Consider the following 15,845-nt stretch of genomic DNA (forward strand, 5'->3'; position numbering starts at 1 on the left):
GTTGGAAACGTCCCAAAGCCCCGTCGGTGAGGGATCTCGCACCGCAGCATCCCGGTGAAGGCAGGAAGTTCCTGGGGTCTCTGATGGGGCACAGGACCACTCTGCAAGCCTAGGCCAGCGTGGGTCACATGCGATGGCAGAGGGGACACATGGACCCAACGAAAAGGAAGTCTCCAGTACAGCCTGTAAACTTGAATCTGCGGGAAATGCTACGAATAAAAGCTAAGCCCTCTAAGCTATGTTTTTCATTCAGTGCGGGCCCACATAACAGGTTATTCCCAGGCTTTTGATGGAGAGGCGCGATGCAAGCGCTTGGAAATGAGCCTTTACAACGTCCGCACAAACACAGTGAGGGAGGTGGAGAGGGTTCTCCAGGGAATACTGTGGGACTCCCCAACTCTATCCAGAGAGGAGCTGCCTCAGAACTATCCAGGCAATGCTTAAAGGCACATTTCCAGGCCCAGCCCTGGAAGAGGTGAGGGGGCCCTGGGAATCAGCATTTTCTGGAAGTTCTCCAGACTTCAGCAGACCTCTGTGATATTGCCATGCTGCATTTTCGTTCTCAGCATCCTGAAGGGTGTGGATGTTGCCATGGGCATGTGGGAATGTCATCACTGTGACCTTATAGTCAACTGTGACTTCCTGGGACTGAACTGGAAGAAAAGGACCTCTGGAGTCTACCCTACCTCCCGGCCTGTCTTCCCCTACAGGGACTCTCCATGTGACTCCCTTGATAACTAAGAGGACCCTGTTGTGGACAGCCACATCTTGGGCTTCAGCCTAAAATGGCCGTAGCGTCTCTAAGGGAATCCAGGTCTCTAAAACCCTCGAAAGCTACAGTCTTAAAACACAGTGCGCTGTTTGTGTGTATGTGGGTTTCCAGGACGAAGACGAAGAAGAAGGATGCGATCGTGGTGGACCCCTCCAGCAACCTGTACTACCGCTGGCTGACCGTCATCGCCCTGCCTGTCTTCTATAACTGGTGTCTGCTTATTTGCAGGTGAGCAGCAGGGGTGGGAGATGCAGTGGAAAGGAGGGAACCAGGCACCAGGCCAAGGAGGCAGAGCTCCAGCTCTCACTCGGGAGGCCTGAGGCCTGGACCCCTCACGGCCACCACTTAGTTCTTGTGCCTCAGTTTCTCCCTTTAAAAATAGAAGGTTCCCCAAGAGGACCATCAGGGTGCTCTGAAGCATGGGTGGAGAACTGAGCTTAAGGTGGGCAGTCAGGGTTCCGGCACTGTGGGGTCCCCTCAAGTGAGTTGTACGAGGAGGATGCAGGGGCGGTTGCTTCCTTTGGAGGGATTAGTGGGTGGTTCTGAATGTGCTGCAGGGTAGGGAGGCAGGGACAAGCTGCTACTTTTTTTTTTTTTTTTTTGAGACAGAGTCTTACTCTGTCACCCAGGCTGGAGTTCAGTGGCGCAATCTCAGCTAACTGCAACCTCCGCCTCCCGGGTTACAGCGATTCTCCTGCGTCAGCCTCCTGAGTAGCTGTGACTGCATACATGAGCCACCACCCCCGGCTCTGTGTGTGTGTGTGTGTGTATATATATATATATATATATATATATATATATATGTGGCAGGAGGCTTTGGGGTGCTGAGCAAGCTGCAGTGGGGCGGCAGGGGCAGGCTGCTGTGCCCGTGAGGCTAGGAGAAGAGCTGGGGGTGCTGCCTGTGTGGGAAACAGCAGAAAGATGGAGAAGGTAGAAAATATTTACTGCCTGTTCCATTGTTAATCTCTCAGAAATTCTCTTATTTTTTTGTTGAAATTTGACTCCAGAAAGGGCAGGTCCTTAGCCCCTTTACCTGACTCTGCCAGTGAGGCCTGGAAAACAGTACCTCCTGGGATCTTTTAGCTCTCTGCTGAGAGGCAATGGGGCCACTCCTTGGGGTCAGTCCTAGCTCTTCTCAGGAGTTCTGTGACTGTGGGACAGAAAAGCTTCTCAGAGACAGTGTTGCCTTATCTGAAACTGGGATGATTATGCTGAGGTAGTGACACCGCAGGCAGGGCCATTCCCAGATGACATGATCCAGCGTCTTCAGCACGGAGCCAGTGCCCACACATGGGTGGCCCGTGCTCCAGAAACACACACAGCCATCCGTCTCCCGCTTGGTGTCTTTAGGGCCTGCTTCGATGAGCTGCAGTCCGAGTACCTGATGCTGTGGCTGCTCCTGGACTACTCGGCAGATGTCCTGTATGCCTTGGATGCGCTCGTGCGAGCTCGGACGGGTGAGTGTGCCCCAGGCCTGGGGAGGGGACCATGGTGCCCACGGGATGTTGCGGGAGACCCAGCACAGTGGATGGGACATTGCCGACCTTTGACCATGAGAGGCCAGGCAGGTCTGGGGACCTGCGACCGTGAGGGTAGGTGGTGCGGCCTCAAGCCCCTCTTCACAGAACCCTTGGACAGGACACTGAGCAGGGGCCAGGACACCTAAGCTCTGGGCTCTGCCCTTCCAACACGCTGTGTAACCTTGAGCAAGTCAGGATGTCTCTCTGAGCCTTCTTTTTGTCACCTCTGAAACAAGCAGGCTGGGCCAGGCGCAGTGGCTCACGTCTGTAATCCCAGGACTTTGGGAGGCCAAGGTGGGCAGATTACTGGAGGTCAGGAGTTCAAGAACAGCCTGGCCAACATGGTGAAACCCCATCTCTACTAAAAATACAAAAATTAGCTGGGCCTGCTGGCATGTGCCTGTAATCCCAGCTACTTGAGAGGCTGAGGCAGGAGAATCGCTTGAACTCCGGGAGGTAGAGGTTGCAGTGAGTGGAGATCATGCCACTGCACTCCAACCTGGGCGACACAGCAACACTCTGTCAAAAAAAAAAAAAAAGAAAAGAAAAGAAAAAGAAAAGAAATAAGCAGGCCGAGCTGCAATCTCGAAGGACCCCTCCAGCTCTCACTATCGACACTGGGGTGAGCAGGAAGGAGAGCTCACCTTGGAGTTTCTCTTCTCAGACAGTCAGAGGATCCAGGACATGTTACTCCGTGGCTTTCAGAGGAGTTTTAACGTGGAGAATGAAAATCTGAAATAGGGCCCTGTTGAGTGAGAACTTCCTTCAAATCATCTCTGCTTGGGGATGGGAAAGGATACTCACCGCCTCACATTTCTTAGGTGCTGAACTGTGTGCCCTTGGGACATCTTTTTCTAATCTGCACCAAGACATTGCCTAAGCTGGTAGAGGCCCTATTTCCAAGATTTTTGAACTAAAAACTGTGCCAGGCCAGGCATGGGTGCAGGCACCTGTAATCCCAGCACTTTGAGAGGCCAAGACAGAAGGGTCCTTTGAGGCCAGGAGTTCCAGACTAGCCAGGGCAACATAGCAAGACCTTGTCTCTACAAAAAGAAAAAATTAGCTGGGCATGTTGGTGTGTGCCTCAGGAGGCTGAGGTGAGAGGATTGCTTGAGCCCAGGAGGTCAAGACTAAAAGGAGTCATGGCCTCAGGTTACAGAGCAAGACCTTGTCTAAAAAAAAATACAATACAATACAGTACAATACAATACAATACAATACAATACAATACAATACAATACTGCTATGCCATAGCTGTTGATGCAAACACCAGCAGATCACAGTAGTCAACCTCTGTGTGGCTCCATGTACAAAATATTTCAAGCGCGTCTGGCTTCTTCATTAGAACCACTGCATGAGACAAGAAGCACAGGCATGATTACCTTCCCATCTTGCTGATTTAGAAACCAATGTCAGAGACACCAAGTGACTTGTCCAAAGTCCACAGTCACTGCCCAGCCATGCCAGACTGGTTCACCGTTTGCTTCCACACTGGTGCCTAGCATCATAACTTAGAAGACCTCAGATACACAGGCTCAGGCTTGCGTGGGTGACCTAGCCAGCCCTGGCCATCTGCTCCCCTACTGCAGTCATGTTAAACTCCATAGACACACGAGCTCTGTCAGTGGCCCACTGGGCTGATGTTCCCTGGTCTCAGCCCAGCTTCAGTGGGATGAGACACCCTGACTCAGACATTAACCCTACTCCTTCTTGTGCTTGAGTAGTATCCCAGGACTTTGGGATACTACCCAAAGTCAAGATTCAGCAACTCAAGATTCAGCAAGAAGCTGGGAGAGAGGGAGGCACAGGAATCACACTCCAAGGAAAACATCATTAGAATTGTGAGAAGACATCTTGAAGAAGTGGGGAGGAGGCTGGAGACACAGGAGGCTACATAACGATCAAGGCCCTCAGTAACTCATGTGTAACAAATAATGCTAAGAAGAACTGGGGGCTGGGAAGCAGGGTGTTCTTCGTTGTGACGGCACAGTAGATTTTCAGTTTGAGAAGAGTGGGACGTCCTACCCCAGTCTAGCCTCAGTGGCCTGGACCCGCAGCCCTAGCATCACCTGGAACTTGCTGGACTTGCCCCCAACTTCCAGGAGCCAACTCTAGGTTGCAGGCTGGCACTCTGCGTTTCACACAGCCCTCGGGGAAATACTGATGCTCACCACAACTTCAAAAGGACTAATTCTATCATTCTGTCTACTTTTGTGCATGTTTGAAAATGTAAAAAACAAAAAAGAATGCGGGTCATGGCCTCCTTAATTGATTTCACCCATCATAATGCCCCTGGCTCTAGGTGTCCAGCCCATCTCCAGACCAGTCAGATTCTTTGGGCTTGGGTCCCGAACTTCATATATTTTTAAAGCCCGTTGGGTAACAGTCACGTGCAACCAAGGACAGCTGTGTTCCTGCGAGGTGTTTTCAAAAGGCAGGTTGTGCCCCATTGCTGACTGGTGAAATCAGTTTGAGAGGCCATGGCCTGTGTTTTTTTAATTTTTCTTATTAATATTTTCAAACGTACGCAAAAGCAGGGAGAATAGTGTTATGAATCCCCATGTATCCTCACCCAGCTCCAGCTGTTATCAACATTCTGCCCATCTTGTTTCATCTGTTCCTTTTCTTGTTTCATTTTCCTGTTTTTGTTTCTGCTTGTTTGTTTCATCCACCCTTTTCTTGGCTGGTATAAGCAAACCCCAGGCAGTAAGCACTTTAGTGTTTTGAATAGAAAATAGAATATCTCAGGAAGTCAAACTCACTGTGCCAAAGGGAAGAGTTACGCTTGGGAACTGAGTCATGCAAAAGCTGCCTTCCTTTTCTTCCCAAACAGATAGCTGTAATTTCACATGCTTACTTTATCTTATGTGAAATGTAGTTTGCATAATAATGTCCTTTTCCCTCCACTCCCGACTTTTCACATGTAGATTCACTGAGTGCTAATCAAAGCCTCACAAGAATGTAACTACTGGCCTCATTGCCTACCCACCCATTCTTTTCTTTCTTCTTACCTGTCCTGCCTGCTGCCTGGTGTGTCCCCTTTAAGTATTGACATCCTCAAAATCCTCTTTGGAAAAAGCACAGGCCACAGATCCTACTGTGACTTGTGTTTCTTTCTCCTAGGTGTACTTTCAACCTTGGTAAAATAAACCTCTAAATCAATTGAGATCGTCTCTATCACTTTTTTTTTTTTTTTTTTTTTTAAGACTCAGTGTCTCACTCTGTTGCCCAGGCTGGAGTGCAATGGTGCGATCTTGGCTCACTGCACCCTCTGCCTCCCGGGTTCAAGTGGTTCTCGTGCCTCAGCTTCCTGAGTAGCTGGGATTACAGGGGTGTGCCACTACATCTGGCTCATTTTTTTATTTTTAGAAGAGACAGGGTTTCACCATATTGCCCAGGCTGGTCTCAAACCTCTGACCTCAGGTGATCCGCCCACCTCAGCCTCTCAAAGTACTGGGATTATAGGCATGAGCCACGGCACCTGGCCCACCATCACTTTTTGATTTATAACATGTATCTCTAATTTTAAAGGATCCTTTTTTAAAATATGTATATAATTTCCATTTATCTTTTAAAATTTAATAATCATTCCTTGTTATCATCTAATACCTAATTTATATTTGAATTTACTCAATCGACCTGTGTTTTAAAAAAATGCAATAGAAGAGATAGAACCTCATAGAATAGAAAATATCAGAGTGCATTTCCTGTAGTCATGGTAAGTGTTGGTTTTGAAATAATTTCTATTACATATATATCACTGCATATTCTGTAGCCATGAGGTAAAAGATGTTTCTTTGTACTATGGTCAAAAAAAGTCAGCCTCTGTGATGCCCGAGTGACCTCCATCTTCTTCTTTAGGTTTTCTTGAGCAAGGCTTAATGGTCAGTGATACCAACAGGCTGTGGCAGCATTACAAGACAACCACGCAATTCAAGCTGGATGTGTTATCCCTGGTCCCCACCGACCTGGCTTACTTAAAGATGGGCATGAACTACCCAGAACTGAGGTTCAACCGCCTACTGAAGTTTTCCCGGCTCTTTGAATTCTTTGACCGCACAGAGACGAGGACCAACTACCCCAATATGTTCAGGATTGGGAACTTGGTCTTGTACATTCTCATCATCATCCACTGGAATGCCTGCATCTACTTCGCTATTTCCAAGTTCATTGGTTTTGGAACAGACTCCTGGGTCTACCCAAACATCTCAATCCCAGAGCATGGGCGCCTCTCCAGGAAGTACATTTACAGCCTCTACTGGTCCACCTTGACCCTTACCACCATCGGTGAGACCCCACCCCCCGTGAAAGACGAGGAGTATCTCTTTGTGGTCTTAGACTTCTTGGTGGGTGTTCTGATTTTCGCCACCATTGTGGGCAATGTGGGCTCCATGATCTCGAATATGAACGCCTCGCGGGCAGAGTTCCAGGCCAAGATTGACTCCATCAAGCAGTACATGCAGTTCCGCAAGGTGACCAAGGACTTGGAGACGCGGGTTATCCGGTGGTTTGACTACCTGTGGGCCAACAAGAAGACAGTGGATGAGAAGGAGGTGCTCAAGAGCCTCCCAGACAAGCTGAAGGCCGAGATCGCCATCAACGTGCACCTGGACACGCTGAGGAAGGTTCGCATCTTCCAGGACTGTGAAGCGGGGCTGCTGGTGGAGCTGGTGCTCAAGCTGCGGCCCACTGTGTTCAGCCCTGGGGATTATATCTGCAAGAAGGGAGACATTGGGAAGGAGATGTACATCATCAATGAGGGCAAGCTGGCCGTGGTGGCCGATGATGGGGTCACCCAGTTCGTGGTCCTCAGCGATGGCAGCTACTTCGGGGAGATCAGCATCCTGAACATCAAGGGGAGCAAATCAGGGAACCGCAGGACGGCCAACATCCGCAGCATCGGCTACTCAGACCTGTTTTGCCTCTCCAAGGACGATCTCATGGAGGCCCTCACCGAGTACCCCGAAGCCAAGAAGGCCCTGGAGGAGAAAGGACGGCAGATCCTGATGAAGGACAACCTGATTGATGAGGAGCTGGCCAGGGCAGGGGCGGACCCCAAGGACCTTGAGGAGAAGGTGGAGCAGCTAGGGTCCTCCCTGGACACCCTGCAGACCAGGTTTGCACGCCTCCTGGCTGAGTACAACGCCACCCAGATGAAGATGAAGCAGCGTCTCAGCCAACTGGAGAGCCAGGTGAAGGGTAGTGGGGACAACCCCCTGGCTGATGGGGAAGTTCCTGGGGATGCTACAAAAACAGAGGACAAACAACAGTGAAAATGCAGCATCTATCTCCTGCTTCACGGGGTCGACTGTCAGGGTGACGCTATGTGGCCGCAGCTGTGTGGCATGGAACTTGGTCAGGGTTTAATTCCAGCTCTATTCACCCTTTAAAAGCTGTGTGACTGCCCAAGAGAGCCTGTTTCTTCACCTAGAAAATAGGACTTTTGTCTCAGTCCCAGTGAAGTGCCAGGTTTGACTGTGAGGTCCGCATGAAACACTGCACCAGGCAGGGCTTTGCAAAGTGCAAAGTATCCCCGGTCCAAGTATATAAAAGTGTGCACACAGGACTCTCATTACTTTTTTATGGAATCTGCAAGGCGTTTTTAGGCTTTTTAATCTAATTTTCTTATAAATGAAAGATTATTTAGTCACCTTTCTCCTCCCCAACTTTACTCCACCACCACCTGATAGTGGGTATATAACAGAAAGCTGAAGGTACAACGTAGTGACTCAAATTCAGACTTACACAAGACAGTTTGAGGCGTATTTCTGAATCTGGTATCACCTCGTGTGCTCTTTGGGGCCCTAGAAACCCTGGCCTTTGGGAGTGCTATGGCAAGTAGAAGTTCTGTAGGATGGAAAGAGGCTGCCCCATTTGAGGTCACTTCCGATCTGTGAGGCAAATCCAGACTCCTTGCCATCCAGCCACTGTGAAACCAGAGTCTGTTTTACAGAAAAGAGCATCTCAGGAGAAGAGACATCCCCTCCTTCTCACTTGCCAAAGAGATTCAAAGACAGCCCCTATCCTCCATTCTTGAGTCCAGGCCCTGGGTGACCTATTCTAACTCAAGGAGGAGAGCAACGTACAGGGAGAGCCTTTTAGATTGAAGGCTGGAATGGTGTCCTGAACCAAAAAAGCTGACAACTAAGAGTTTTAGAAGATGAGACCATTAGGCATGTATCTTTGCAAACTGCCCCTTCACCCATGAAGAGGAAGCCTCCGGATCCCTTGGAATTGCATCCCAGGGCAAAGCTTTTGGCTCACCGAAAGCTCACAGATTGCAGAAATTAGCTTTTTTTTTTTTTTTTTTTTTTTTTTAAGAGGGGTTCCCCTCTTCCCCAGGCGGGGGGGCGGTGGCCGGATCTCAGATCACTGCAAGCTCCACCTCCGGGGTTTACGCCATTCTCCTGCCTCAGCCTCCCGAGTAGCTGGAACTACAGGCACTGCCACCTTGCCCGGCTAGTTTTTTGTATTTTTTTTAGTAGAGACGGGGTTTCACTGTGTTAGCCAGGATGGTCTCGATCTCCTGACCTCGTGATCCGCCCGTCTCGGCCTCCCAAAGTGCTGGGATTACAGGCTTGAGCCACTGCACCCGGCCTTTTTAAAAAACAAACCCCAGTAAATACAATTTCATTAACATTTTATAACAGATTTATATTTTTGAGTTCTGTGATTGCACATTATGACCTCAATATTCCATCCTTATGTAACATGTTGCAAATTCCCCAAAGATGAGTCTTCTTTCTTTCCTTTTTTCTTTCTTCTTACTTCTTTCTTCCTCTCTCTCTCTCCTCTTCTCCTCCTCAAAATGTATATATATTAAAAGCCTTAACTATTAGTTATGCCTGCATTCATATTTGCACAGGCAAAATAAAGACCTGGATTTAAAAATAGGAATGACTCTTGCTTCAGCTCTTGCCATAAGGGAAGTTTCAGTCCCAGAGTATGTTTCTAGGGCAATGGCTTCCCCAGAAAGAATAGGTGCTGATGTAGGGGAGGGCACACGTTCCAAGAAAGTGACAATGCCAAGTGCCATTGCTGTGGGCATGGAGTATGGTGCAGCCACTTCAGAAGACAATTTGGTAGTTTTTATAGAGTTAGGCATACGCTTTAGCATATGATCCAGCAATCACACTCCTAGGTATTTACCTAAAAGAATTTGAAACTTCTATGCACATAAAAACATGTCTATAAATGTTGGTAGCAGCTTTAATCATTACTAACAGAAATCTGGAAGTAGTAATGTCATTCAATAGGTGAATCGATAGATAAACAGCCAGGTGAGGTGGTGTGTGCCTATATTCCCAGCTACTAAGGAGGCTGAGAAGGGAGAATCATTTGAGTCCAAGAGTTTGAGGACAGCCTAGGCAACATAGCAAGACCCTGTCTCTGAAAAAAAGAAAAGAAATAAAAAAGTAAAAGAGTGGTATACCTATACAATCACCATATAATCAAATCCTACTCAGGAATGAAAATGAATGAGCAATTGATCAAGGGAAAAAGATTCCATTTGTATGACATTCTGGAAAAGGCAAACAATAATGATGGAAAACAGCTCAGTGGTTGCCAGGGGTTGTCGGGAGGTGTAGAGGCTGATTGCAAAGATCACAGTGGGGAATTTTTAGTTGTGATGGAACTGTTTTGCATGGTGTGGGGGTGGTGGGTATATGACTGTGCGTTGTCCACTCTCACAGAACGGTACACCACAAAGAATCAACTGTAATGTGTGGAATTTTAAAGTATCAACCCGAATGTGAGCAACACAAGGATAGAAAGCAGACTATGACAAGTGAATCTAACTGTATTAGAAATGTATGACATAACTTTCCTGAAGGACATAGGGTAAAATGATGACCTAAGTAATGTTAAAAATGGTGCTTTGAGTAGAAACTAAGGCTAAAGACGAAAAGATGTGACATGAATACTGTACTCTAGTTGTAAATGTGTTTCACATGGGGATATGGGTTACTAATTCAGAATTACATTATACTATGGATGAATGCATGAATGACTGAATAAATAAATAAATGCTTTTAAAAATGGAAGCCAGATTTACCGTAGTCAGAAAAAGAAGTTGCAAATAAGGCCACACAAGATCAGAATGAACCCTGTGGTACTGGATTGGAATCAGACATTAGGACGAACTCATGTTTACTTATATATCCAGGTAGACAGATGCAGAAATGATTGTAGGGGTGTGTGCGTGTGTATGTATATATATGTATATATATATGTTGGTATACATAGATACATTTCTAACTCTGTGTACCAAGAAGCCTTGGCAGTGATACCTATTACAGGGAGCACACCAAGCACCCAGAACTTGCTTTCCAAATATCTTTCTTCAATGAAAGGAATCAGGGCTGATTCTAGGGCTGAGGCAGGGAAAACATACCATGAGCCTGGAGTGTCTTGTAGTGCCAGAAAGTACTCAAAAAACACAATATTGGGGGGCAAGTGGCAATAGGGCTTTCTACACACACACACACACACACACACACACACATATAAACAGTGATGGAGGTAAATCAAAGGGACACAGCAACCAACCTGAAAGAGTTCCCAATGGCCAAAACTGAAGCGATCTGAAAAACAAAACTTAAAAATTTAGTATTAGACTATATCCCAAAGTATAAAAGTATATGAGTCTATGCCACAAATGAACGATTGAATAAATAAATTAATGAGGGAGAAAGGACACGTGTTTTTTACAGAAGAATTCCAGATAACATATGTAGATTATTCGATACGTTCCACCCCAGGATGCAAAGCTTTGTTTGCAGATCTTGCACTCAGAACTGGAACCAAGGATCCGGCAGCCTCTACATTGCCTTGGGGGAACGTAATGTCAATATCAACTGATCATGTGGGTGGGGTTACAGTAAGGATGTTAAGGTGGGAAAGTTATCCTGGATTTTCCAACGGGGCCTGATATAATCACGAGGATTCTGATAAGTGGGAGGCAGGAAGATCAGAGAGAGGAAGGCGATGTAACAATGAAAGAATATGTATTATTCTTATGGTAGAAACTTCATTAAGATTTTTGCGATTCTGGAAAAATGGTGGTGGTGGCAGTGTCATTTTTTGGGCTCTCTTAAGCCCTCACATAAAAGCACAGCAAATAAGATAGTAAATCTAAAGATCCACAGACCGCATCTGACATCCCTGAGGATATGAAAACACCCAAATCACCAACAGGTGCTCACCAAAAAGCATGGAGAGCCTGTTTGAGAACAAGTGGAATTAAGGGAGATGCTGCAGGAATCAATTTGTGGGTGGCAGCAAATTGACAATGATGCTACAAGACTGATGTGCAGGGGCAGTCTGGGTGCTGCACACTCTAGATGTTCACAGAATAAAGCTTCCTTCTTTATTTGAGAAACATCTATTCAGATCCTTTGCCCACTTTTACATTGGGTTGTTGGCTTGCTATTGAGTTGTTTGAGTTCCTTATATAGTTTAGATATTAACCCTTATCAGTGTATGTTTGACAAATATTTTATCCCATTCTGTAGGTTGTCTCTTCACTCTGTTGATTGTTTCCTTGGCCGTACAGAAGCTTTTTAGTTTAATGTAATCCTATTTGTCTATTTTTGCTTTTGTGGTCTGTGTTTTGGGGTTCACATCTTTAAAAATAATTTCCCAAATCAATGTCATGGAGGATTTACCCTGTGTTTTCTTCTAGTATGAAACAAGCTTCATTCTAAGACAAAATCTCTCACTGAAAGACAATTTGGAGTAAATTCCAAATTGATCACAGGACAGACAAAGGAAAAAGAAAGTTTAGATTAAAGAGGGTAGAGAAGCAGAGGAGGTAGCCCTAGTCCATATATATTTTTATCACTTTGAGAAAACGGCCGAAGAGAGAATTAGAGAATTATGAAGTTAGAAAAAGGTAAATCATGTTCCATCTCTTCTCTCTAAAGTATAAGCACATTCAACTGACTTAAAAGATGAACAACAGAAAAGATGCACCCTCAAATTTTGTGCAAAGTCTTTATTAAACAGAGAGCGAGGAAGAATCAGATAGAGTATAATGTCTCTGCGGATAATGAAACCCACCAGAAAGACATGCCCACAGAGCGGATGTAAACTGACCCATCATTTCAAAACCAGCCAAAGGAAATGAAGAGAAGATAGATCCTTTGAAAAAAAAAAAAAAAAAAAAAAAAAAAAAAATAAGCCAGAATCAAGGATGAGGTGATTGAGGAAAAGGAAGATTTGACAAGAGCTGGAACAGAACTCAGGAAGGTACTGGAAATAAAAGAACAAAAATAATTTCAAAATAAAGACTGAATTAAAAGGAACAGAAGAGCAAATAAACACAGTGAGCGATGTTTTAAGAGAAATCAAAGATGAGAAGGAAAAATGTCTTAAAAATCAAAAAAGATATTCCAAATATGACATTTGGGAAAAGACAAAACTATGGCAAAAGTAAAAAAGAAAGAAAGAAAGGAAAAAAAACCCAAAAACGAGTGGTTGCCAGGGGTTGAGGGGATAGAAGGATAAACAGGTGGAGAGCAGAGAGTTTTCAGGGCGCTGAAAATACTCTGTATGGTACTGTAATGGTAAATACATGTTGCTATGCCTCTGTCAAAACCCACAGAATGTACACCACCAAGAGTGAACATCAATGTAAACTATGGACCTCAGGAGAAAACGGGTCAATGTAGGTTCGTCTCCACAGCAAATGCACCTTTAGTAGCACTACCAAAAATATGGAGTATGTTGCAGGTATATGGGAATTTTGCTGTGAACCTAAAACTGCTCTTAAAATGCTTTTTTAAAATGAAAAAGAAATGGAAAAGATAAAAAGAATTTGAGAGAAAAGTGATGGAAAATAAACAACAAAGATCTAACATGTTAATGAGAATCCCAAACAAGCACCGAAGCACAGGAACAGAGCCAGACACTAAAACTTACCATTTAAGAAAAGTTCCTGAAATAAAAATTAGCTTGAACTAGATATGGAAGAAACATTCCGCATTCGGGGAAAACTGAGCCAGGAAACTGGCACTGAAACATATTGGAGTAAAACTTAACAGACTCCGAAAGAAAAGAAAAAATGTTTTTGACATTCAGGCAAAAAGACAAAGTCACTTACAAGGGGGTAATATCAGAGTGCCTTCAGACTTTTATAAAATAGCACTTCATGCTAGAAGACAATGAAATGACACGTAGGCTATTCAAAGACAAAAAATATGAGCCACAGATTTTATGTCCAACCAAACTGGCCTTGAGGAAGAAAGGCTGCAGATAAACAGTTATAAACATGCAAAAACTCAGGAGTATTGCTTTCATGAGCCCTTGCTGAGCAATCCACAAGAGAAGAACCTCAGAAGACCAAAAAGACTGGGAAAATATTGACATAAGGCCAAGTACTCTGCTCACTGAAAAAGCTCAGAACAATAACTCAGTAGCAATGAGTACCCATGGCACCCAGGTTGTAGTCTCTAAATACAGTTTCACATTTAAAGGAACCAAGATGAACCCAAAACATTTTGTTTTGCCAGAAAGCAAGGGAATTATCAAAGACTACTGAGATGATGTCAGTAGAATATAGAATCCAATTTGAATGCACTTCCACTGGCCAAAGATGGGAGAATTTGAGCATCACAAAGAAAAACAACTGCAACTGCATATACTAAGTCAAATATATTTTTCACGGTCACCATTGCAACTTGTTCCAAAATTATCAAAGAGAAAGAATCAAGCAGTTATGGCTGACCTTCCTATACAAAAACTGTATTTCAGAGTAACCTAAACAATTGAAGAAGAAAAGTTATTTTTCTTTTCTTCTGTGGAGCCAGGATCTCACTATGTTGCCCAGGCTGGTCTTGAACTTCTAGGATCAAGCAATACTCCCACCTCTGCCTCCCAAAGTGCTGGGATTATAGGCATGAGCCACCATGCCCAGCTGGAAAGTTCTTCTTTATAGAATAATTCCAACTAAAAAAATATTACCTCATAGAATATTGGATCTAGGCAATCAAACCACTAGTTGCAAAGTTGATGGGGGCGGGGGGCAGAGCTAGACAGCCAAATAGAAGCCTCCAGTGATTGTTCCCCCACCACACACACAGGAATGCAAAATTGCTCAACTATCCACACACAAAAGCATCTTCATCAGAACCAAAAATCAAATAACAATCACAGTACTGGTTTTAACATCATATTAAGGAAGGATACAGTGAAGAGGGTAGGAAAGACAGTCTTGAGTTGCCCACACCACTCCTCCCCTATCCCTCAGCAGCAGCTGCATGGCAAGAAGAGAGAATCTGTGTGCTTGTCGAGGGGAGAGTGCAGTGATTGTGGGACTTTGCATTGGAGCTCGGTGCTGCCCTGTCATAGCAGAGAGCAATGCAGGGCAGAACTCAGGCGACACCCATGAAGGGATTTAGACTAGCCCTAACCAGGTAAATTGTTCATCCCAGCAGTCAGAACTCGAGTTCCAGCAAGCCCTGCCACTGTGGGCTGCAGTGCTCTGGGGTGCTGAGTAAACTTGAAAGGCAGTCTAGGCCGCGTGGACTGCAATTCCTGGGCAAGTCCTGGTGCTGTGCTGGACTCAGAGCGGGTGGACTTGGAGTGCAGGCAACCTAGTAAGATATCAGCGGAGGCAGCCGAGAGAGTGCTCACATCATTCCTCCTCTAACCCCATGCAGTGCAGCTTGCAGCTCCAGGAGAGACCCTCTCTCTCTTCTTGAGGAGAAGAGACAGGAGAGTAAAGAGGATTTTGTCTTGCAATGTGAGTACCAGCTCTGCCATAGCAGAATAGGGCACTGGGCAGAGTCATAAGGCCCCCCTTCCAAGCCCTAGTTCCCAGATGACATTCTAAACACCCCTACCGCCAAAAGAGAACCTGCTGCCTTGAAGAGAAAGATTTAGTCCTGGCAGAAGTAATCACCTGCTGACTGAAGAGCCTCTGGGCCCTGAAGAATAAGTAGTGGTAGCCAAGCAGTGCTTACCACGGGCCTTGGGCAAGACTCAGGGCAGTGCTGGCTTCAGGTGTGACCCAGCACATTCCCAGCTGTGGTGGCTGTGCGGAGAGACTCCTTCTGCTTGAGGAAAGGCGAGGGAAGAGTCAAGGGGACTTGGTCTTGCAGCTTGGGCACTAGCTCGGCCACAGGTGGGTGAGCACCAAGTGAGCTCCTGAGTCCCCAGTTGTAGGCCTTGGCTCCTGGACAGTATTTCTGGACCTGCCCTGGGCCAGAGGGAAGCCTACTGCCCTGAAGGGAGAGACTCAGGACTGACAGCATTCCCCAAATGCTGACTGAAGAGCCCTTGAACCTTGAGTAAACATCATAGGCAATAGCCAGGCAGTAATTGCCATGGGCCTAGGGCAGTGGTGGCCATGAGGACAGACTCCTCTACTGCAGGAAATTGGAGGGAAGAGAGGGAGGGAAGAATGGGAAGGACTTTATCATGTGTCTTTGGTGCCAGTTCAGCCACAGTAGAAGAGAGCATCAGGTGGACACCTAAGGTTTCTGACTGTAGGCCCTGGCTATCAGACGGCATCTCGGACCCACCTGGGGCTGGGACGAACTCACAGCCCT

The 15,845-nt window shown here is 46.0% G+C and overlaps 1 protein-coding gene across 3 annotated transcripts in view; it reads left to right on the forward strand.

The window, feature by feature from the left end:
* The window catches only part of CNGA3 (cyclic nucleotide gated channel subunit alpha 3), a 55,845-nt gene extending 47,896 nt beyond the window's left edge, over positions 1-7,949 (forward strand). For all 3 annotated transcript variants that reach the window (XM_017871858.1, XM_017871857.1, XM_017871859.1), the window contains 3 exons: positions 884-1,000; positions 2,123-2,229; positions 6,154-7,949. In XM_017871858.1, coding sequence (XP_017727347.1) covers positions 884-1,000; positions 2,123-2,229; positions 6,154-7,565 — 1,636 coding nt within the window. In that variant the 3' untranslated portion in view covers positions 7,566-7,949. The remainder of the gene's footprint in view (positions 1-883; positions 1,001-2,122; positions 2,230-6,153) is intronic.
* Positions 7,950-15,845: the final 7,896 nt, after the last annotated feature.

This window comes from Rhinopithecus bieti, unplaced genomic scaffold (genome assembly GCF_001698545.2).
Source record: "Rhinopithecus bieti isolate Rb0 unplaced genomic scaffold, ASM169854v2 scaffold_6935, whole genome shotgun sequence".
Classification (NCBI taxonomy): Eukaryota; Metazoa; Chordata; class Mammalia; order Primates; family Cercopithecidae; genus Rhinopithecus; species Rhinopithecus bieti.